The sequence below is a fragment of the Taudactylus pleione genome, unplaced genomic scaffold (assembly GCF_031769625.1).
Source record: "Taudactylus pleione unplaced genomic scaffold, aTauple2 ptg000066l, whole genome shotgun sequence".
Taxonomy (NCBI): Eukaryota; Metazoa; Chordata; class Amphibia; order Anura; family Myobatrachidae; genus Taudactylus; species Taudactylus pleione.
In genome coordinates, this window is record NW_028284468.1 from 16437149 (window position 1) to 16461144 (window position 23996).

The 23996-nt window shown below is 41.9% G+C and overlaps 1 protein-coding gene across 4 annotated transcripts in view; it reads right to left on the minus strand.

Moving 5' to 3' along the window:
• The window catches only part of LOC148534477 (ubiquitin carboxyl-terminal hydrolase 22-A), a 143966-nt gene that overhangs the window by 99966 nt on the left and 20004 nt on the right, over positions 1-23996 (minus strand). For all 4 annotated transcript variants that reach the window (XM_088466690.1, XM_088466688.1, XM_088466689.1 and 1 more), the window contains exons 3-4: positions 10290-10422; positions 9070-9183 (exon numbers count right to left, since the gene is read on the minus strand). In XM_088466690.1, coding sequence (XP_088322816.1) covers positions 9070-9183; positions 10290-10422 — 247 coding nt within the window. The remainder of the gene's footprint in view (positions 1-9069; positions 9184-10289; positions 10423-23996) is intronic.

The window sequence follows — 23996 nt, forward strand, 5'->3', positions numbered from 1 at the left end:
GGCGCCGTTGACCCTATGGACTTCGTAGAAACAGAGATAACAATAGCTACGTTCTTACCATATCTCGTGTTTTCTACTTCAGGGTCCAAAGGGAGTCCACAGGGTTGACCTTGGGTATGTCCCAAAGCAGTTCAACTAAGGGGTGGGACGCTCCTACGCAGAAAGGAGAACCCGGCACCCGAAGGATGCATCCTGAGAGGCAAAAGGTGTCAAACGCATAAAACCTCAAAAACGTCTGAAAGGAAGACCAGGTGGCCGCCTTACATAGCTGAACAGCAGAGGTGCCACGTCTAGCAGCCCAAGAGGGACCCAAAGAATGACTGGAATGCGCCTTAACAGAGGCTGGCACAGGTAAACCCTCCTCTGTGCATAAGCCTCACAAATAAACTTTAGCCTGTTTGCTTTGTTCTGTTTGTTGGCAGGCCAACCCCTCCTGTGAAAATCAAAGAGGACAAACAATGAATCAGACTTCCTAACGGAAGCAGTCCAGTCCACATAAATTCTGAGAGCACGGACTACATCCAAGGAAGCCTCACCAGCTGAAAGATCAGGTGACTGAAAAGCTGGCACAACATGTTCCTGATTAATGTGGAACTTCGAAACCACTTTAGGCAAAAACTCAGGATGAGTGTGAAGCACCACTCTGTCCTGGTGAAAAATCAGAAAAGGGGGACAGGAAAGCGCCCCCAATTGACACCCTCCTGGCAGAAGCAATTGCCAGGAGAAAAACAGTCTTAAACGTTAACCACTTGAGTTCCACCGACTCAAGAGGCTCAAAAGGAGGACAGTGCAGGATCCGAAGAACCACCGCCAAGTCCCAAGGAGCCACAGGAGGCACGAAGGGAGGCTGTATTCGGAGAACACCTTGGAAAAAAGTGTGAACATCTGGCAGTTTAGCGATCCTTCGTTGGAACCACACGGACAGCGCGGACACATGCACCTTCAGGGAGGCAAGGCGTAAGCCTAGGTCCAAACCTGATTGAAGAAATTCCAAGATCCTAGAAACTCGGAACACCTGAGGATCATAGTTTCTGGACTCACACCACTGAAAGTAAGTGCGCCACACCATGTGGTAAATCCGTGCGGAAGTAGGCTTGCGTGCTCTGAGCATGGTACTAATAACCGAACCAGACAAGCCCCGAGACCTTAAGACGGCTGTCTCAAGAGCCATGCCGTCAAAGACAGTCAACCCAGATCCGGGTAATGGCAGGGCCCTTGAGACAATAGGTCCTGACGCTGAGGAAGAAGGTACGGAGCGTCGATGGAGAGGCTCCTCAGATCGGAGTACCAAGGATGTCTGGGCCACGTTAGCCACCAGCACGAGCGTGCTGCCATCCTGCTCGAATTTCCACAGGACCCGAGGTAGCAGGGATATTGGAGGAAACAGATACGCCAGTTGAAACGTCCATTTCACCGACAGCACGTCTACCAGACATGCGCCTGCATCACTTGTCCTTGACCCGTAAACGGGCAATTGTGATTGTGACGGAAGGCCATCAAGTCCAGCTCCGGCAGCCCCCTTCTGTCCACGAGTAGCTGAAAACACCTCTGGGTGAAGCGACCATTCCCCGGGATGCACGTCGTGCCACACTGCAGGGATATGCAAAAAGTGGTTCACGGAGAATGACATACAGGTGCTGGGGTGGCCAGGAAACAGCCCAGACCTGAACCCTATAGAACATTTGTGGTTGAGTTTGAAAAAAAAGTGGTACATCTGAGGCATCATCCAATAAAAGACAATTGTTTGAGGCTATAATTGTCTCTCGGCACCACATAATAAAGAAGGAAGAGCTCCAAACATTGGTTGGCTCAATGCCACTTCACTTTGCGGCTGTCTTGAAAAATAAAGGATACCCAACGAAATACTTATAGGACAGTAACATCATAAGTACACAGGGATTTTCACCCTAAGTGTTTTCACTGCATAATTTTCCCTTGTAATGCAAATATTAGACCCGTTTATTGTGTTGAATTCAGCATTAAATTTCCTTTCATTTGATATATGAATCATTGCACTGCATGAAGTGTAACAGTTTTTAGAAGCATTCGAAGTTGAAAAACATTCAAATTTCAAAAAGTGTCTGCAATTTTGGCCACGTGTGTGCGTGTGAGATAAAGATATAGGTATACACACAATACTGTGCAGAACTTTTAGACAGGTGTGGAAAAAATGCTGCAAAAGGTATGGCATTTTGCCCGCAATTCTTCCATGAAGACCACTTCTGGCCATACTTCTCTGAACAGTAGATGGGTGTACCTGGGATCCAGTGGTTTCTGCCAGTTCTGAGCTGATGGCACCGCTGGACATCTTCCAATTTCAATGTTAAGTTAGCATGATGTGTCTTTCACCTGATGCACTAAGTCTATTTGGCCCACTGTCTATGGTCCTCAACGTTGCCCGTTTCTGTGTACTTCTTCAAGAGAGCTTGAAGAGCACACCTTGAAACCCCAGTCTGCTTTGAAATCTTTTCCTGGGGCGACACCTTACTGATGCAGTATAACTACCTTGCGTCTGGTTGCAGTGTTCAAGTCTTGCCAGGGGGTATGACCAGAGCCATCTCTTCCATTGGGATTGTTGGGCAGTTGCCCAAGGGCCCGAAGCTTGTAGGGGCCCGCGAAACCACCCCCTGCAGCTGCGACCAGTTGGTAAATTTGTGATTTTGTTTTTAAGCTGGCCACTGATGCACTGTATTCTGATCTAACCTCCCCCACTCCATCCCCCCCCTGGTGACGAGTACTCACCTCAGTCCCACTTCATCCACCGGCTTCAGACCAGTCAGACAGAGTCTCTCTGCATGTATGGGAGGTCTGATTAGTATGCAGGAGGGTTTCATTTTATTGACAATTTACATTTTTTTTCCCGTGAATGGGTGGGTAGGGGCTCCAGTGCATTGCTTTGTCCAAGGCCCACACTGCTGTTAAGACAACCCTAGGTATGACCTGTGACATGAAAAGGTCTTCCACAACCTCACCTTTGTAGCAGTGTTTAGCTGTTATTCACCCAGTTTTAAGCCTCCTACACGGCTGTTTGTTTCAGTTAATGACTGATTTAACCTACATATGAAAATGATGATCATTATCACCTGTTTGGTGCGACTGGTTAATCATACACCTGACTATGATCCTACAAAATCCCTGACTTTGTGCAAGTGTACCTAGAAGTATACATGCTGTTTTGAAGGCAAAGGGTGATCTCACCAAATATTGATTTGATTTAAATTTCTCTCCTGTTCATTCACTTTAAATGTTCTTAATTGAAAAAAATAATAATTAACACTTGGGGTGAGGGGCACCTTTGTACCATTATTTTTATTCACATTTCTTTGCAGTCGTACCCAGAACTTCAACCCGGCAACTATCACATTGACAGGAAGGAAAGATCCTGTACGTATAGGAGAATATGCAATGTTAATAAGAATATTTACAACTTCCTTTACCGCACACATTTCATTATACAGTCATACCCAGTATTCAACCTCTCACATTGCAGTCAGACACCTTACACATGAGCTATTTGCTCCTGCATAAGAAGTCAAAGCTACTACTTGTAATTTTCAGTTTAAAACCTTTGGGTCTACACAGATCTCTGTTGTGTGCAGCCACATATCCAATCCCCAGTACACTACATAGATCTGCTCAGCTGCAATGGTTACAAAAATGGATTTAACCAATTTGTCTGAATGTCCATTTATGTCTTTTTTTTCAGTGTTTGGGAACAAACGGCCGATTGTCATTTGCTCCCAAACATTACCGGATTGGACAGATAATCCTATAGTGTGTACCTATTTTAGGGGTTGATTGTACCTACATAAACCATAGTTCTCCAGCAGAACTAAGGTATTATATGATATAGATGCAATTTTAAAAAACTAACATATATCTACTAACTTATATATCTACAAAACATTTTTATTGTCAATTTATGATACCCGGTTTTCTTGTTTATCTATAAAGCATCTCATTGATTATTTTGAGTTTTCTGCCATTATCACAAGTTTATTAGTAAAGGATCACAGTATTCCACTGTTAAACATAAATGCACAATATTACTTACCAGTGTTCCACCCAATCAGCAGTAAGGATTGATTTAGCAGGCATGTTGTAGTGAGTGGACTGCACAACCAGGTAAAATATTCTGCATTTGTTATTTGTTTTGAAACTCCACTCAAAATGTAAATTTTCAATTTTAAAAACAGTCAGTGGCAACCTCCTAAAACCAATCCAGCATTAAGTGGCATAATCTGGCTTTCTTGTTACTCCAAATAACAGGTAGATTATACAAAACAACTAGAATGCTAACCCCCACCCCTCACAATTCAAACAACCTAACTTAAACACACTCCTCTACCTACCCTGCCTTACAACGAATATGTTGAGGCACAATTCTCAGAATACACACAGATGGGGACAATGAGTACCCAATAACATTAAAGCAAGACTTAAGCAGAATATGCCACAGCTTTGACAATTCCTTAGCAGAGGTTCCAGGCAGAATGTTGATGATGTCACAAGGGAAAAGCATGTGCTTAGTGCTGTTACTGAATGCATGTTTGCAGCACTGTTACTGCTCACAGGGGGAGATGTATCAAGCCTTGGATAGAGATAAAGTTCCAACCAATCTGCTCCTGTCATTTTTCAAACAAAGGGGCCTATGTATCAAGCTGTTGTGTACATAAAATTAAGCAGAAATTGTAGTTTCTGCATAATTTTATGTATCATTCCTATGTACTAATAGCACAATGCAGGAGATTACACAGAAATCTCCAGCAAAGTGTTAATTAGCACTGCAGATTGCAGTCCACATTATCAATAGGGACTATGATTTGGCTCCTATGTACTAAACTCCATAAAGCGAAGCTTTCCCAAGTTTAGCAGTGGCAGTTTACACCATCTTCAGATGGTGTAAACTACTGTTTGCCTATGGGGGCTCCCGATGCACTAGAGAGATCTTTCAATCTCTCCCCCGCAGCCCCTAGCCAGTTCTGAAAGCAGACGCTGTGTGCAGGGACGGACTGGGGCTGTATATCAGCCCTGGCAGTCTGCCCTGCACTTCCGTGTAGAGGGAGGGCGTGGTAAATTAAAGGGGGCGTGCCGCGAGTCACGGGGGCTGGCCTCGCGGCAAGCCCCTGTCTCTTTTTGGCCCAGCACAGCCGCCGGCCCATACACGCCTCCACCCCCTTCCAGCTCCGTGAAATCTTAATGATTTCGGAGCCGTTGGGTGGAGGTCGGGGGTCTTTTCCTTCACCCCCTTCTCGAGCAGGTCCTTAGGCCATCGGCCCTTCTGGCATATGCCAGAAGGGCCCGATGGCCAATCCGGCCCTGGTTGTGTGCATGTGCAGTGCCAGCTTCGCCTGGGGAAATCTTTCACTTCTGTGAAAGACTTCTCCAAAATGCCGGGGACATAAGTCGCGGGGACAGCGGCTGCTGCGAGCTCCCCGTAGTACATAGCCAGTATATTTTTATTAAAAACTAAAATATTCCTGGCAAGTTAGGTACATAATAATCGCAGCAGTACCGAGATTATTAGTACGTAGATCCCACAGTCTGTAAAGTAAATGTCCCCATACACGGTGAGATTCAAATTTTTTAAGTTGGTTAGATCAGTTGTACGATTTCCCTTGAAATTCTTCATAAAATGTGGTCAAATGGTGTACGTTGATCATTAAGATCATAGGATAAGATGCATAGAAGTGTATCACATCGTACACGATCAGTTGAGATCTTTCTGCAAAACCATCTGATCTGACAGCAGGGACGCGCATCAGGGTCACAGAAGACTCAACATACAACTATTTGCAAACAATTTGTCTGACCAACCTGTAGAAAATGCCAAAATCATGTTAAAAATCGTCCAGTGTATGGCCAACAGTTAGGAGCCGATTGGTTGGTACTTTATCTCTCTCCACTTTATCACCTGATACATCTTCCCCACTGTGCTGCAATATCAATACAAGCTGCTCTTCCATCTAACTGTGCAGACATAATACAAAGCCAGAATATTTAATGGGCTTCATAAACTTGCACAAAAAAGTTGTTTCTGAGAGTTGAATCATAATAAAATAAATGAGACACTTTGACATTTTTTTTTTTATTAATTTTAAATATATTTAATAAATTTAATATTTAAATAAGTATTTCAGAAAATGTAAGTTACAACTCCAGGAGAAGTTCAAATCACCAGAGGAGAGCAGTCTTAACAGGACATGGAGAGAAGCGTTCTAATCCAATCAAAGGGTGCGGAACGCCGGCAATGGACCGACACATCGCACCCTTCACAGCCCGCTCCGAGCCCGAATTCGCTTAATTTTGCTCGGAGGCCTATGAGGCTGGGGGCACTTTTAAGCAAATCCGGGCTGCCATCAAGCGCTGCACCTGACGCGATGACTCGCACCCGTGCTAACAGGATTGCAACTCTCCTCCAACACAAAACATAGAACATGAGAGATGGAACAATATACTTGTTAATCACTGAAATGCCTTTTCGGGCATGCAAATAACTGTGCTTTACAGATGAAGATTACACTGAGGAAGGCAAGGTACACCAATGATCATGGCTTTTTAAGATCTTATCACTTCAGTGAATGTGGCTGGTACCTTTTGCAGCTCCGAAGATAAAAAACTAGAGAGGCTGTTACGTCATATTGGCCTGGGGAACGTCAGATTCCCTATGACAGACAGTAGACTGCATTACAGTCTTTGTAGACAGGCATAACTGTAGCATCTGAATTTAGAAGGTGCACTGGGTCAAAGCACAACATCCACCTGCTGCTGCCATCTATTTGTTAACAGGCAAAGATCTTAAAGGTAGGTAAACTAGACGACGTCTGAATTATTCTCCAAGCATCTGTAACTGCTGACTGAGGGGCTCTGCATCCACCTATCAGTACACTTTTGCCAGTTTGTGAGTGCAGCTGTGAGGATATTAGCTGCTGTCAAGCGCCTGCTCAGTAGCCTGCAAACACATTCAGGGCCTGATTCAGAGCCGCTCGTAAGCGGCCACTCGCTCTCTCTGAGAGATGTTTTCCCAACTGCGCATGCGTACGGATCGTTATACGCATGCGCGAACCGGTCAGTGCGGTCGAAATTCATGTGCTTGCAAAATAGCGAATGCCTGATAATTTGAGTGACAGAAAGAGGCGTATGTGGGTGGTAACGGGGGAAGGTGCTTGAAAACGGGGAGTGGAGATCCGAACGCAGGCGTGCTTCAAGGTCAAAACGGGCGTTTTATGGGTGTGCATAATTAAAACAGCAGCGTCATTGACCACGTCACTGGGTTATTTTATAGTCAGAACTGCTCACAAAAATGTGGTAGGAAAAACCAACACCAAGAATAGCGAGCAGTTCATACCCTGGTCGATGTACTCGATTAATCTAATAAATAGCGGACATGACGTAGGATGCAAGCGGCCAGGGGGCGTATTTTTTCAAAAAACGACCGCAAGTTTGGTTAGCTCGTTCAGACCTAGAGGCGTGAACAGACTGCAAAGAGCGAACGGTTGATTTGAATAGCCACCCCTATTTTCTGGACGAGCGAGCGCTAATTGCGTCCGGCTCTGAATCAGGCCCTCAGTCAGAAGTTACCATATAGTTTTTTCAGGCAGGTAGAAGTAAACAGTTTATAGCACTGAAAAAAAACATTGTTTATGTACACCTAGGACCTCTCGTTGAAAGAAAATATAGCTATGGCGATCTCATCAGCTATGTCCCTAACCCTTACCCAGTAACCAAGATGCAGCAGAAAGTGAACATATTACTGAGATGTGCAATCAACTTTCATACATGAAAATTTAGATTTTACACTTAATTCTCCCTTACACACAAATCTATATTATACACTACAAAATCTTCCAGTTTGTGTTAACAATGGACAAGTTAATAACTGAAATGTAAAACGCACGCCATGAGAGCAAGTAAATGTTTATCAGCAGGTGTGCATTATGCTTATGAATTAGGGATGCACACACTTGTTTCCCCCCCATCAGTAGGCATGTTAACATTGCACACGGAGTATTGGCTTTATCATGCCAGGTGTGAACATTCTGTGCCCAGCACCTATGTTTGTTAAGAGGCAGAGACATAAAGGTAGGTATATTAGCCACCATCAGGACTATGGACCTCATTCAGAGTTCGGTCGAAGCGGCCGCACAGGAAAAGGGGCCGGATATTCAAATGATTCCCTCGCAAGTTGCGTCCCTAAGTTCGGATCGGTAGCTGGCCGACAAAGGGGAGGAAGCGGTCGGAATTAAAAAAAATACGCCCCCTTCTCGTACGCATTGCACGTCATGTCCGGCCATATAAGGATTAATCGAGACCATCGGAACTGGTCGTAGAGCTTAAGATTGAACATACCCTCTCTTAAGCACTACGATCATGTCAGTGTAAAAACCTCCCATGTCACATGTGCCATGACGCTACTTTGTTAATTATGCACTCCCATAAACCGTATGCACTCCCATAAAACGCTGTTCGCATAATTAGGCACGCCTGCGTTCGGATCTCCACTCCCCCGTTTTCAAGCACCTTCCCCTCTTACCACCCACAAACGCCTCATTCTGTCACTCAAAACTACCGACCTGGCTGTGTTCTAGGAGAGAGAAATTTCTGATCGTAGCGGCTAGTTTGCACACGCGCATTGCGAACTTTACGCACGCGCAGTATAGCGAACATTGGTGGCGTACGACCGTGCGGCCGCAATGAACGACTCTGAATGAGGTCCTATGTTCCAAGCATCTGTATGTGCTGACTAGGGGGCACTGCATCCACCAAGAAGGTAGATTTAGCGAGTATGTGAGCGCAGTTTTGAGGATATTATATTTATGTTCATCAAACCTATAAAAAAAATAAGTGCCCTTCCCACCAAAATACATTAAATGTAAGGCAGAGCGCATCAACATTGTATGACATTATTAAATATCACAACAGCCAGTTTGAGTGAAGCATCTCTAGCAATATGCAGAGCCTAACAAAATACCTTAGCACAATTTGTACTACCCTTCACCAATACAAAATATACATTAATAGTGTAAACTGTAGTAGTAATATCCATCACCAGAAAATAAAACTAAATACCTTGCAATTTCCAAGCTTTTCTTTGTTCTTCTTTGGCAACTTGCTCCATATCTTTGTCATATATGTAATCTTGACACATAAAGCAGTATATACCCCCATACAACAAATCTATGGCTGGAGAAAAACAAACATTAGAACAATCTTATTGGAAAATGAGGAAAATAAATATATTCTATTGGCTTACATACAGAAGAATTAGATCCATCTTTATGCATGACAAACATACCAAACTAAAATAGTACAAAACAATTTCTCTAGCAGCATACAATCTCATTTACAGCCTGTAACATCCATGACTGAAGTAATAACCACAGGTCAACAGTTAAACTTAAGAGCTTTAGAACTTCCCTTGCTTGAAACCTATCCTTTAGGTTTCTACGATATGCTTGCATTTTGGCAGGTAACGCTCTACTCCCTTCTAGTACTTTGAGAAGTGTAACATATGTAAGAGACTATATTGATATCTGGTACAATCTCTTAATTTGCATTTAACCAAAGCCTAGTGAAGCTACTCCTATTGTAATGGAATATGGTATGAAGGGTTCAATATTCATGATGAAATCTGGCATTGTGACGGTCAAAAAAAAATAAATTATATATATATATATATATATATATATATATATATATATATATATACACATACACACACACACACACATACACACATATATTTATATAAGACCGTCACAATGCCAACATTCATCACGAGAATGTCGACTTGGCCATAATGTTGACAGTGAATATATTGACATGGATGCTATGTCAACATAGTTAGTGTTAAACTGGTTGTCTTCTCATTCTGTTACTAACGCTAACCACAACCCTAACCCTCCTGAAATGTCAACATTATAATGATGTCAACACTTTGCAGATGAAAATAATGATGTTAGCATCAACCTTCTGCCATCGACATTGTGCATGTCAACATGTTAAACGTCGACATAGGTGACTTATGAATGCATGAAAAAAACCTCAGAAGATTATGGTCAAAATAGTTTTCAGATAACACATTACATAAAACTATAGGATATATGAGCCAGGATTAAATGCAGTCTTCTGTAAATGTGATCAACTATGTACACAAGCTAAGAACTGCCTTATTTTACCACAAATTCTTGCATATACCAAATAGTTAAATATGCCTGTATGAATAAGCCAAACCTACATTAAAATCAAAATACTTCGACCTATTCAACAGTGAATTAGGAATAACTTACCTAGATTATGTCTCTTAACCTTTGCGTGTTCGTGAATATGTTTCTTAGTGAAACAGCCAAAGAACACACAGTATAGGCAAGAGTGGAGCCTGTTCAGGTGGGCACCACACATGTGACAGATACACGACTTAGCCTGCAAAACAATAAAAAAAAAAAAAAAATGACTATTTAAAGATTGTTACATGTGTGATAATTTGCCTTTACTACTTGGAGAACATACATAAAAGATTAATGCACCAAGGAGTTGAAGCAATAAACACTATTCGCGTCTCCTACTCTTTAACAACAAAGATTAGGGCACTGGCAAAAGTAGGCAAGCAAGAGACTATAAATTGTCAGTCACCCTGAGATAGGATCCCCACGTTTCTACATCACAGTCTGAAATTACTGATCAGCAGTCAGTACTTCTCGGTCCATTGTTTTGGGATTGACTTTGAACAGTCACCATTTTTTTCCCCACTTACAATATAGAGAGCATTGCTAAATGACTTAATGGGGAGGGGACCAATATGGGCAGTTTGGTGAAAGCAAGCCTAATTTATAATAGTAATGTAATATATAACATTTATCCAATTTATGGAGACTGTTCTTATCCGAAAAGTTTTAAGCATCCCAGATATTAGTCTGCACTGCTGTGACAGTTCCTATTTTGTGCAATACAGATGTTTGTAAGCACTCACAGGCAGGGCCCTCCACCCTCTTGTGCATATAATGCACTATACATGTCTCCAGTGTGCCCACACACAATCTGCAGCTGTCATATGGTCAGTCTGCTCTGAGGGCACTACTGCTACTGTTATTAGCAGTCAGTCATTCAGGTGTATAGAGACCACAGTGGTTGTTTTTCTCCCTTTACTGTCTCTAATTATATTGTATTTGTGTGTTCTATTGTAATTGGCTTGTATGGCACCATGGACACTTTGTGGCTCCATATAAATTAAACAAAAATAAAAAAGGTGGTGAATACATTAAAACCATCCCCCTTCCCCAAGCCTTCTAGAGTGAATTGTTTTTTTTCCCCAGGCATATGCTATGGCGGAGAGGGGGTAAAAAAATGTATCAGTCCCTGTTGAACAGGGTGTAGTGAGATTACATTTTTAAAAGGCCTGTACTAAACAAAACATTGCCAGGTAGGTGGAATCTCTGAATGTGCTACATTAGTGGCAGGTAACATGTTAACCTCTAGGGTAATTTTACATCATAGATTATATTTTATTTCTGCACAATTCTTTTTTAGAGCTGTAGGAACACACGACTAACACCCCTTTTACACCAAAATCCCGGGTCCGACCCTGGAATTTGAACACTGGTCAATCCCGGGTCAAACTTCGGCTTCAGACCCCATTCACACTGCAACTCGACCCGGGTTATTCCCGGGTTCGCCCTGTTCACACTGAACCCGGGTAATCCCTGCTTTTCTCTATAGAAGTCATTAAAAATGGTCTGTTTTAAGGTCTGACAAAGATGGTCACAAAAGGCAACAAAAGAGAGGGGTGGGGACTGATTACAGCATTGCTACAGGTTGCTGTTCTGGCTTTTGTGGCTGCTGGTCAGGCTGTGGTGCAGGCTGCAGTTCTGGCTATGGCAGGCTGTGTGCCTGCCTGCTTTTGTGGCTGCTGGTCAGGCTGCTGTGGTGCAGGTGGTTAGGCAGGCAAGCGATGGCTTCATGTGTATCTCTCTGCAGGGCACTGACAAATCACATCATCTGCCAGTGCCCCAGAAGCTCCAATCAGCATCTTTCAGAGCTAGCCGGGTCAAATAAGCAGGGTAGCACCCGTTCACACTGCCGCATGACACAGGAACAACCCGTGTTCAACCCTGCTCTCAACCCGAGTAAGATTCCCGGGTAAATCAACCCGGGAAATTTTTCTGGGAACTGTTCACACAGAGCATCAACCCGGGTCGACCCGGCAATAACCCGGGTTATTCGGTTGGTGTAAAAGGGGTATAAGTAGTACATACCCATACAAAGACAATAGGTTATCCTAATCTACCTGAAAAGTTGTGGTGATCTGTAGAGTTGCACGCATGCACACCATTTTTGGGACAGCATGTCTAAAGCTGGGTACACACTGCAGCGATGTCGGGTCGATTTGCGTTTCGTAACGACAAAATCACCTACATCACTCAGTGTTTACGGGTGACAGCGTGCCCTGCAGTCGTTAGGTTTCATGTGCTGCACATCGAGCCTAGCTATAACACTAGTGACCTGTGGTACAGTGATCGTTCCATCCTTCATTAACTTGTTTTAATGTGAAAGGGCAATCCACGCTCAAGGGCATTCGTCGCTCCAGTGTGTACCCACCTTGAATCTGACAAAAGCTTACACAAAAGCTATGTGTGTTACCAACTGAAGAGGGACTGAGGTAGAGCACAAATGGATGAACTGTTACCAAAACAAAGGTGGCTTCAGAAATGTCGCCAGATGATACAGAGACCCAATATCCAAAGACCCAAAAACAAGAAAGGGGAGAAAAGTAAATCTCCTGGAAGATAAACACACAAAACTCTCCACACAGTGGCTCCAATACTCACTTATTTAGGTGAACATCAAGGACAATGTGCGAAAAAATAAATAGTAATTTTCAAATGTGTTTTATGAACAATGGAAAATAAGAGAATCATCCTTTTCCAGAAAACCAAGTTCCATAGGGAAGCAATCGGGAAGCCGACTGCCTATATACCGGCAACCGGCTTCCCGACTGTCTTATCCCGGCAAGGGTGTAGACGCTCGCATTTCCCGGACGCCGCGAGCGGACAACCGCAGGGGGGGGGGGGGGTTAGGTTTAGGGCTCCCGGGGGGGACTTAGGGTCAGGCACCCCCCCGGGAGGGTTAGGCTAGGGGGAGGGAGGGTTAGGGTTATGCACCCCCGGGGGGGACTTAGGGTTAGGTAGCGGGGAAGGGGGTGGTTAGGGTTAAGCACTTAGAGGAGGGATTAGGGTTAGGCACTTGGGGGGGGAAGTTAGGGTTAGGCACCCCTAAGGGGGGTTAGGTGGACAAAGGAATGATGACATTTGTCCATGCAAGATGACGTTTAGCCTCTTTCTGAGTTCCGTTTTTTTGGAGGGAAAAATCCGAACTCGGCGTGCAAACTCGAACCTATCCGAGCCTGCACATCCCTAATTACAACCTGTAATTAATTTTTATTTTTAATCTGAATTTCGTGATGGATCTGCACAAAATAGTCTAATTAGTCTAATTTGGTGAAGTGAAATGAGAAAAATATATATAAAAAATAATCTCTATAAATAAAATTCTGAAAATTAGCATGTGCATATGTAATCACCCCCTTTGCTATGAAGTCCCTCGAAAGTTCTGGCGCAACCAATTACCTTCATAAATCACATAATCAGTGAAATGAAGTCCACCTGTGTGAAATCTAAGTGTCACATGATCTGTCAGTATAAACACACCTTTTCTGAAAGGCCACAGAGGCTGCAACATCACTAAGCAAGAGGCATCACACCATGAAGACCAAGGAGCTCTCCAAACAAGTCAGGGACAAAGTTGTTGAGAACTACAATTCTGGGTTGGGCTGTAAAAAAAAAATATCCAAATCTTTGATGATCCCCGGAGCACCATCAAATCCAGAATCATCAAATGGAAAGAACATGGTACCACAACAAACCTGCCAAGAGAGGGCCGCCCACCAAAGCTCACAGACCAGGCAAGGAGGGCATTAATTAGAGAGGCAGCACAGAAACCAAAGGTAACCCTGAAGGAGCTGCAAAGTTCCACAGCAGAGACTGGTGTATCTGTGCATGTGACCACAATAAGCCGTACACTCCATAGAGCTGGACTTTATGGAAGAGTAGCCAGAAAAAAAACATTACTTATTTTTATCACTAAGAAGACACAATCTGAGTTTGCCAAAAGGCATGTGGGCGATTCCCCAAATGTATGGCGGAAGGTGCTCTGGTCAGTTGAGACTAAAACTGAACTTTTCAGCCACCAAGGAAAACGCTATGTCTGGCGCAAATCTTATACATCCCATCACCCCAAGAACACCTTCCCCAAAGTGAACCATGGTGGTGGCAGCATCATGCTGTGGGGATGTGTTTCAGCAGCAGGGACTGGGAAACTGATTTGAGTCGAGGGAAAGATGGATGGTGCTAAATACAGGGATATTCTTGAACAAAACCTGTTTCAGTCTGCCTGTGATTTGAGACTGGGACGGAGGTTTACCTTCCAGCAGGACAATGACCCGAAGCATACTGCTAAAGTAACACTCGCATGGTTGAGGGGGAAATATTTAAATGTGTTGGAATGGCCTAGTCAATGCCCAGATCTCAATCCAATTGAGAATCTGTGGTCAGACTTGAAGATTGCTGTTCACAAGCGGAAACCATCCAACATGAAGGAGCTAGAGCAGTTTTGCCTTGAGGAATGGGCAAATATCCCAGGGGCAAGATGTGGCAAGCTCATAGAGCAGTGATTCCCAACCTCAGTCCTCAAAACACACTAACAGTCCTGGTTTTAGTGATATCCATGGATGTGCACAGATGGTTAAATCAATATAACTGAGGTACTAATTAAGTCACTTGTGCTCAAGTATGGCTATCCCTAAAACCTGGACTGTTAGTGTGCCTTGAGGAACCCCTGTCAGACTTATCTAAAGCGACTTGCAGCTGTAATTGCAGCAAAAGGTGGCTTGACAAAAGTACTGACTTTAGGGGGGTGAATAGTTATGCATGTTGAAGTTTTCTGTTATGAGGTCCTAACTGTTGTTTGATTCACAATATAAAAAAAAAACAACTTCACAATTGTAGGTATGTTCTGTGAATGACATGATGCACACCTTCAAACAATCCATTTTAATTCCAGGTTGTGAGACAACAAAACATGAAAAATGCAAAGGGTGTAAATACTTTTGCAAGGTACTGTATGTTAAAGTTTGCTCCACAAAAAAGGCAAGGCAATAATCGACTGCACAAGTACCTGCAACATCAATAATTTTCCTACACACCTCTATAGGGTGTGAGGGAAAAAAAAAAAAAAAGAAAAAGAAAAAAAAAAAAAAAAAGGTTAGGAAGCAGCTCTGTGGGGAATATTGCCTCGTTAATGAGAGAGGTAATAGAGCGACCAAACTGATTCAAGCTGATAGAAAAGCAACTCGTATACCAGTTGTAGGAAGCTGAACGCTACGCACATCGAACCTGGAACAGAAAGGCCTACAGCAAGAGACAACATATGGATCCACAGTAAGATTTCAGCACTAGTCCTAACCCACTACTCCATGCTCCTTCCTCACAACCTAGCCAGCTAATCTGTCACCCATTTGTCTGCCCCTCCCCTTTAGAATACAAACTCTCACGAGCAGGGCCCTCTTCCCTCACGTGCTTCTCCTTGTCTTACTTATACTTTCATTTACAACGGCACCTGACACTTGGTTGCTGACACCCTGCTGCTTACTTAGGTATTAAGCAGCAATGTTTATAAATCCTGTATTGTTTGTACTGTTAATAACTTTTTCTTGTGTGCTCATTTGTTTATGTACTTTGTAAGGCGCTGCAGAACCCTTGTGGCACTATATAAATAAAGGATAATAATACGATACTTCAGTGCGTACAGGTTCAACAAACCTGGGCAGTTCAAGAATGTAAAAGCAATTAATGTCAGATCAATTTTGATTTCTGCTACGTCGTGCAGACGGTAAGGACAGAATTTGGTGTATACAACATTAATCAGTAATGCCTTGTGAACATTTCCAGCTGGTAAGTGGATAACTGTGTTGAGATTGTTCTCTTGGCAGACATTAAGCCCCTTAATACCAATTTAATATGGTTTAAATGCCACAGTCTACCGTCGTATTTTTGCTGACCACCTGAACCTGTATGTGGCCAGTCTACACATCTCCTAGTAGTTACCTCAAGTTAGGGGTGGCTATCGACTATAAATGATTAGCAATCATTGATTGTCTGATGGCTGTGAGCCTCTGGAAACAACATTTACTTTTGTGACCTAAGCAGTATTGTGTCAAGAGCTACAGGGAAGTATTTGATGTGCTGGTCATCAAATGACATCAGAGACCTCAATTCCTATTTGGTACAAATATTGCATTACCCGGAGTTGTCAGTATTTTATCCTACCTGCCACAAATAGCGTGCTTTTATTACTTTAATAAAACATTTTTTCAATTACTTTCCCTGAGGTTCTTTAAAAACAAAAAATAAAAACCTTTAATGGAGACCAAGTGACTGTAATGAGAAAGAGTTGGGACCAACCTGTTACTATTGCATCTCTATTATTCACCTTGTGAGTATAAGTTCACTAGAGAATTATTGTTGCATGAATACAAAAGAACTATAGAAACACTTGATTTACCTTGCTACTAATTTCCATTTATCTCTTCTATTGTATTTATATTTATGCAGAGCCCCTGGATTTGTCCATATACTTTGTAATAGTTTGATTTCTGGGCCGATAAACCAACATCTACTCTTCCATAAAGGGCGTTCTCTTAGGAGCGCTCTAGCACAAGTTTCTTTGTCTGCATTTTCATATAGAGAACACTAAGCTAATTCTGAGATGGACGCAGTGTCGATGCCGCACGCAGTAAGTTGATGATTTAAGTCCGTGCATGTGTCTTGATTGTCAGCGCTTAGGAGACAGTACAGAATTGGATGCAGGGTCTGACTTTTAGTGGACATTCCTGGGAGGTAACGGGGGTGGCTAAGCCGATGCGGGAACGTCACAGAAAGCGGCTGCGTCCAAAGACTCATAGCCGCTCACACAGGTGGCCAATCTCAGATGCAGAAACTGCACCTGCCATAATACTGGTGCAACCGATGGAATATGTAAATGTACTCACTCAAGACACTGCATTCTTTTGTTACACCTCATCTATGCAGTGGTTTGGCATAAATATGTTGAGTACATTTATAGACTATTTAGATACATTTCCTTGATGCAGAATATTCAGACAAAGGGAGATACCAGGCTATGTTACTGACAACTGCATTTACGCAGACCATGGTCGCTGGCCACAAAGGTATAATAATATTTGCAGGCTTCGAACATCTCTAACTTCTGCCTTCATTCTGGGGAAAGTGTGTTTAGCCCATGATACATTAGTTTCTGGGTGGGTTGTGATTTTCCCCCCCCCCGGTTGATAATCCAAGTATGCTGTTCCAGAACTTGTATCATCCATCCTGCTTCTTTAACATAATTGGTTGAGGCCAAGGGCCATATTCAATTTGGAGCGAAACGTCATTTTTTCCTATTTCAATTATCCCCGTATTCAACTTCAAAGACTTTTCGCAGGTTCGAAGTGTCTTTGAAAAAAAACAGGGATAAGTTTTCACCACTGAAATAGGTGGCGAAAAAAAGTACAGAATTGGGGTTTAGGTGTGCAGGCTTAAAAAAAAAAAAAAAAAAAAAAAAAATAGCCTGCACCCCTGGGAATGTCATTTGAAAATAAACTGTGCCAAAAAAAGTTAAAGGAAAAAAAAAATCACGACACACAAAAAACTTAGCTTTAATTTTGGGGGAAAAAAAAAAATAGGGAACACTTCTAAAATAGCCAAATTAAATTCAGAGGGGTTCCCAAGTATGCGGCAGGTGTTTTCTTCATTGCGGGAGCAGCGGCAGGTGTATTTTTGCAGAATTAAAAAAAAATCATTTTAGGGACTTAAAAAAAAAATGCTTACCCCCACTTTCATGTACCCCAAATTTGATTTTTTTTTTTTAGTAAAAATAACTATTGCTAAGTACTATTCTTCACCACCTCTTCATAGCCGCAAATACGCACCTACCGCGGCTATTAGAAACCCTGACTTTCTTCAGCAGGTAAAAATGGGGGTACCCCTAGTGATCCCCCATGTCTAGACATCTTTTGGGGGGGTCCCTGGCATATTTCCAGAAAATTCCCGTTTTTTGGTGATACTTACCTTTCCGCCAGCTCCCGTTTTTGTTGACTTCTAATTGAATACGGGGATAAAGCGGCCACGCGCCCCATACTTTATCCCTGCGATGTGGAGCGAAAAGTCCAGCACGGACTTTTCGCTCCCAAATTGAATATGGCCCCAAGTAATAGTCGTAGAATTCCTCTTTTTGTTTTGCAATTATTAGAACCATGAAGTTTGTTTGTGTCCTTGTTGCTGTGGACAAGATGGACTGTTGTGAGAAGATGCCCCATCATTGCACTCAGGATAGGCCATAGGGATTTTCATCTTGAATATCCTCTTGAGATTTTATAAAAAATAAAGTTGCATGATACATCCCACATTATGGCTTTCTTAGGTGAAAAACATGATGTAAAAACCATTCTAATGCATGCCATCTAATAACTTCATAAGACCATTGCTACCTATTCGCAGAGCCTTGGACGTTTGTGTTATTGCTTGTTTCAATACTGCATCAATTCAAACACGTTATCACTAAGCAAAGTTGCACCATACAGGGAAATTGAGTGGCATATCATCAGGAAGAAAAAGATACAAGATATACTTGGTCACGTTCGATTATCGAAATGTCTGGGTGCTGCCATGCATTGAGGATGTTTTTAGCCATGTTGTGGAAATGTAGGTCCTATCCTTTTATGTATCCAGAAGAATAATAATGTTTCAGCTACTTCACTGAATTATGGAAGTACTTGGTAAAAGAGAAAATAAGTGGAAAGGAGTCACTTTATGGAATTTTCTTTACTTTGCCAATTGAAGAGTGGCAAATTGTCCCGCACTTTGAACACAACCTGTATATAGCTTCCCAGGATATCACATTGGAAAGGTGTTGGTCACAGGCTGTAAGGACCTTTGGTATTTCTGCAGAGTTTTGTATGGGTGAGAAGTGGTCTTTTTCTTAAGGGGTTCTGCGCAAGAAAAGAAAGGAAATGGAACCAACTACCTATATGTCATACCCCGAGTTATACTCTTGGGACCCCTTCTAATCCAGGCTGCTGCAAACACTTCAGATCCTATCACAAGAGATAATCATTTTAAAATTGAGGCTGAGCCTAATATATCAAATCAGGCATTGCTGCATATGGTCATCATGACTAGCACACATGCCTCACAAGGATGCACTTGAACCTATGAAACATTAATGTGTAGACCCCAGAAACCTCCTTATACCTCCATTTCAATGCAGAAGGTAGTCTTTCAGCTAATGTTAGAACTGCTGTATGACACTATGCACATATTTCCAGTTAAGTCCCTAAATACATACATGACTACATCTACATGACTAGGCAAAAGACAGAAAACACAACAACTAGACAAAGGGGGAGTAACCTTACAGTTGATTGTTTTTGAGAAGTAAAGCCTGCAGTCATGTCAGACCCTTTTCCACTATTAAGGGGCCTATCCATTAGCAGATAAATTTGAACGATGAACGATTTATCGTTCAGTCGTTCAATTTATCTGCTAATGGAAAGGCTATGAACGATAAAAGTGCGCACTCCCGCGGCCGACAAATTGGGTCTTTTGTCTCTCCAACATGTTGGTCAATTATCGTTTATCGCTGACAGATATTAGAAATATCTGCCGCGGTAAACGACGAACGATATTTTAATGAAAATGAATAGAAACATTTTAAAAAATCCACTCCCAGAATGATGTCATGCAATATCGTTCGCCGTTTGCAAAAATCTGTCATGTACAGGACAGATATCTGTCACAGCAGCCCCAGGAATTTTCAAAAGATAAATCTTTTGTCTTTCAGAAAGATCTGCTAATGGATAGCCCCCTATTTCAAAACCAGCAAAATGGAAATCAAAAACAGACAATTTACGGTAACTAAAACTCAAAACCTACAATATTCTGGTTGCATAAGTGTACACATCCTACAGGTTTTACCAATTATCTTGGCTGCATAAGTGTGCATAGCCTTCAGATATTACCAATCACATTCAAAATCACGTTCAACAGAATTTGTATACACCTGCCAGCAATGAAATTTATGGTGATTAACTGCAAATAAAGACCATCTGTTCATGTAGGAATTTCTTGCAGTGTTCTCGTTTGAAGATATTCATGGTGCTCAAGAAGCATTCTAAATATGTACAGGATTCCAGCAACCAGGGGAGAGATAAAAATTTCAAAAAGGTATTACATATACCATGGAACACTGAAGACCATCAATAAGTGGAGAAAGTATGGCTTAGCTGGTACACTGTATTGTTGACAGTACAACTCAGAGGGTTTCATTAAAGTAGCTGCAGGAATTACTGATCCCTTCCTTTATATACTCACACACAAATAAAAGTAGGCGCTGGACTAATTCCACCTCAGTGGACTGAGAGATAGATAGGGAATATATGGAGGACCAGGGGATTAATTAATATAAAGCAGCCGTCATAGGGTGGAGGGATCTGGAACCTCCCAAAGGTTTCCAAACAATCGATAGTAGAAAATGACAGGCGCTAAAAATATTAATAATTATTAATGTAAGAAGACCACAATATAAAATTAAAACACAGAACCAAAATTTATTAGAGTAAGACAAAAGATAAAAAACAATAAAATATAATAATATAAATTAATAGACCTAAGACAATGAATGAATGAATAAATAAGATGGACAATGCTTATTGTAGATATATGGAGTCTGCACTGAGCAGAAAAACGGACCTGTATGATATCATGTGAATAATGTGGCAATATAAACAAGGTACATAGGCTAACATATACACAGTAAAAAATATCCTTAAATTGTGTCGTTAATACATAACTCTTAAATGGTCCACAGAGCATAAATAAATAACTCTCACACACCTGAGCCTATAGAAGAGTGTTAATTAGTACACCATAATTGAGCATAATCCTTCCTGCACGTAAATTATCTGTATTCTGCACATCTGAACCATGGGGCAGGGTGGCCAGACCTCCCAATTTGATAGACCTTGAACTTGCCAAGTCGCTGCTAAAATAAAAGTAAAAGGTGCTTTTACTTCTTGGATTGGCAGGGTGAATTTAGTGAAGATGAGCATACTCCCTCGGCTCCTCTATTTTTCAGACTCTTCCGATATTTGTTCCCCATGTTTTAAAATGTTTCCAGTTCTCCACTACACGATTTGGCTGGGCAAACAAATGTCCTCAGGTGCATTTGACGCTCCTACAACGCCCTACACATAGTGGTGGGTTCGTTATACCTCACTTTAAACTGTACCACTGTGTCCAATGGTGCAACTCTGGTGCTCAGGTGGTCTGGTCTACTATTGAGGCTGATTAATTGAGTTTATCTACATTTTCCTCCCTACATTGGCTTCCGTGGTCTCGCCACCCCAAACTTGTTGCTTCTCATCCAATAGTCTCCCGCTCATTATCCATATGGGATTATGCGAACAAGAACTTTAAATTAGCCCCTAGTTCTTTACCTGCTATCCCGATCTTCCATAATCCAGATTTCCCTCCAGGTAAGAACAACATTTAACTTTCTGCTTGGAAAGACAGAAGTATTATCTAAAAGATATTACTAGAGATGCAGATTTTCCTCAATTTTCATCAGATTCAGTACAACACAGCTCTTCCTTCTAAGAATTTATACATTTCTGCAGCTCACTTTCATTCTAAAGTGAAACATCTCCTTTCAGGTAGGTCTCTTTCCACCTTTGAGGTTTTATGTATGAGACGCGCCTCGACTAAAGGCTTGATATCCCTTTTGTACAAGCTGCTTGTTGGAGTCTTCTTCTCAGCGCAATACCCATGAAAGGGCCTGGGAGATGGATCTGGGTACTGCTTTGGACCACAAGGAGTGGGCTGAGTCTGGGATAATGCTGTTTCTATCTTGATTTGTGTCAGAATTAAGGAAAAAAACCTGAGTTATCATATAGATAGTACTATGTGCCCTCTTAGCTGCACATAATATACCCCAATACACCATATAGATGCTGAAGAGAATGTGCCAGTGAGATCACCTTTCTTCATATATGGTGGTCCTGTCCAAGATGGTACCTCTTGTGTAAATAAGGCGAATGCCTTCCTTCGAATTTACTTAATATCTGTATCCCCTACGACCATATTTTCCTCTCCCTCAAGACTTCCCTACATTGACTAGGTATCAAAATAAATTAATGCGCAATATAGTTATTGTTACAACGTTACAGTTGGCAGCAGACTATAAACAATCTGCTCCTCCATATATGCAGTCTATTTTATCCCAAATATGGCATATCTACTGAATGACTAGCATTATTTATAGCTTTTCTAACTCATTTTGACAAAATATGAAACCCTTGGTTAGCCTCTGAGAACGCCCCTTCTTTTGCCTTATAATAGCCACCAATGTCTATTTTATTTATGTTTTTATCCTTAGGACCCATCCCAAAGGTTTTCCTCCCCTTTTTTTTTTTTTCTTGCTCTTATCTGTTCTTCTGTCTTTCTCTCTCCTATATGACCTTACCCTTGGTCGTACATATTGGAGTACTCTCTTATTATTAGTTATAATACAAAATTGATTACTAAATGTTATTTGTTTTTATCTGATATTTGTTCTGCTTGTGATTTTTATTATTGAATGTTTTCTATTGTCTAGGGGGCATATTCAATATGGGGCGAAAAGTCAGTTGCTGGACTGTTCGCCGTCATCGGAGGTTTTGCTGTCGAAACCTTATCGCGCACGTCCCCGCGTATCTCCGTATTCATTTCCAAAGTGGCGAAAACGGGACCCGTCGAAAACTAAATCGGTGAAAAGTCCTGTCGTTTTTGGGGAAAATCAGCCCGACACCCCCCTAAAGATGCTCTGACATGGTGGTTCACTATGGGTACCCCCAAATAGCCCTGCAAAAGGTATTTGGGGGTCTTTGAACAGTCTCAATAGGTGTTATTTAGCATCTTTGGGAATGCGGTGAAGAATAGCATTTAGCAACTTTTTTTTGAAAAATACAGTAGTCCCATCAAATTTGGGGTACATGAAAATGAGTGCAAGAATATTTTAAAAAAATCGCTAAAGTAAAGCATTAAAAAGCGCCAAAAGAGCACCTTCAGCAAGCATTTGCAATCAAAAAACAAGGCTATTTAGCTAGTTTTTGAATATGTACCCCCACATTTGCAAAGTGCTTTTTTGGGGGTGTCCTTTGTTTTTTTTTTTTAAGCGTTTGACGCAGTTTGCGTCAAGGAGGAAGTACAAAGGGTAGAGTGGTTTCCGCACCTCTGCACCCCAAAACCCCAATTCTGATTTTTTTAACGCCGAGTATTCATAGGCGAAACTTTTTCGCTTATTACATTGCGTTTTCGCACCGGCAAAAAGATGCTACAATTGAATACGGGGATAAGTGAAATAGTCGCAAATGGCGTAATCGGCGGAAAACTTTTGCAGAGAACGGCTTTTTGCTCTAAATTGAATACGGCCCACGGTCTCTATTGTTTACCGTGATCTACTCAGTGTGCGATTATACAGGAGGGTTTGTATCTTTACAATCAGTATTTACCGCCACAAAGGAGAAAATGCGAGCACACACATTATGCTACACTGGTATCATTTTGTGACACAAATTTTTGTAATTTAATCTGTTTTATTAGTGTTTACACTGGAACGAAAAAAAACTTCCCCATCTACTTTCCATAAATATGTGAAGGTCATTTCTGCACCTACTGTACATTTGCAGCGCAGCCTATTAGCGCAGGATGTTTCCAATTGGTAGATTTATATTATGTGTGTAGAGTTACCTTAACATTTTATTTCACCATCAACCAAAACGCTGAATTTCAGTATTGTGAATATAGTGAAATATTCTAAACAAAATAAGGTTATACATTTTCTAAATATAA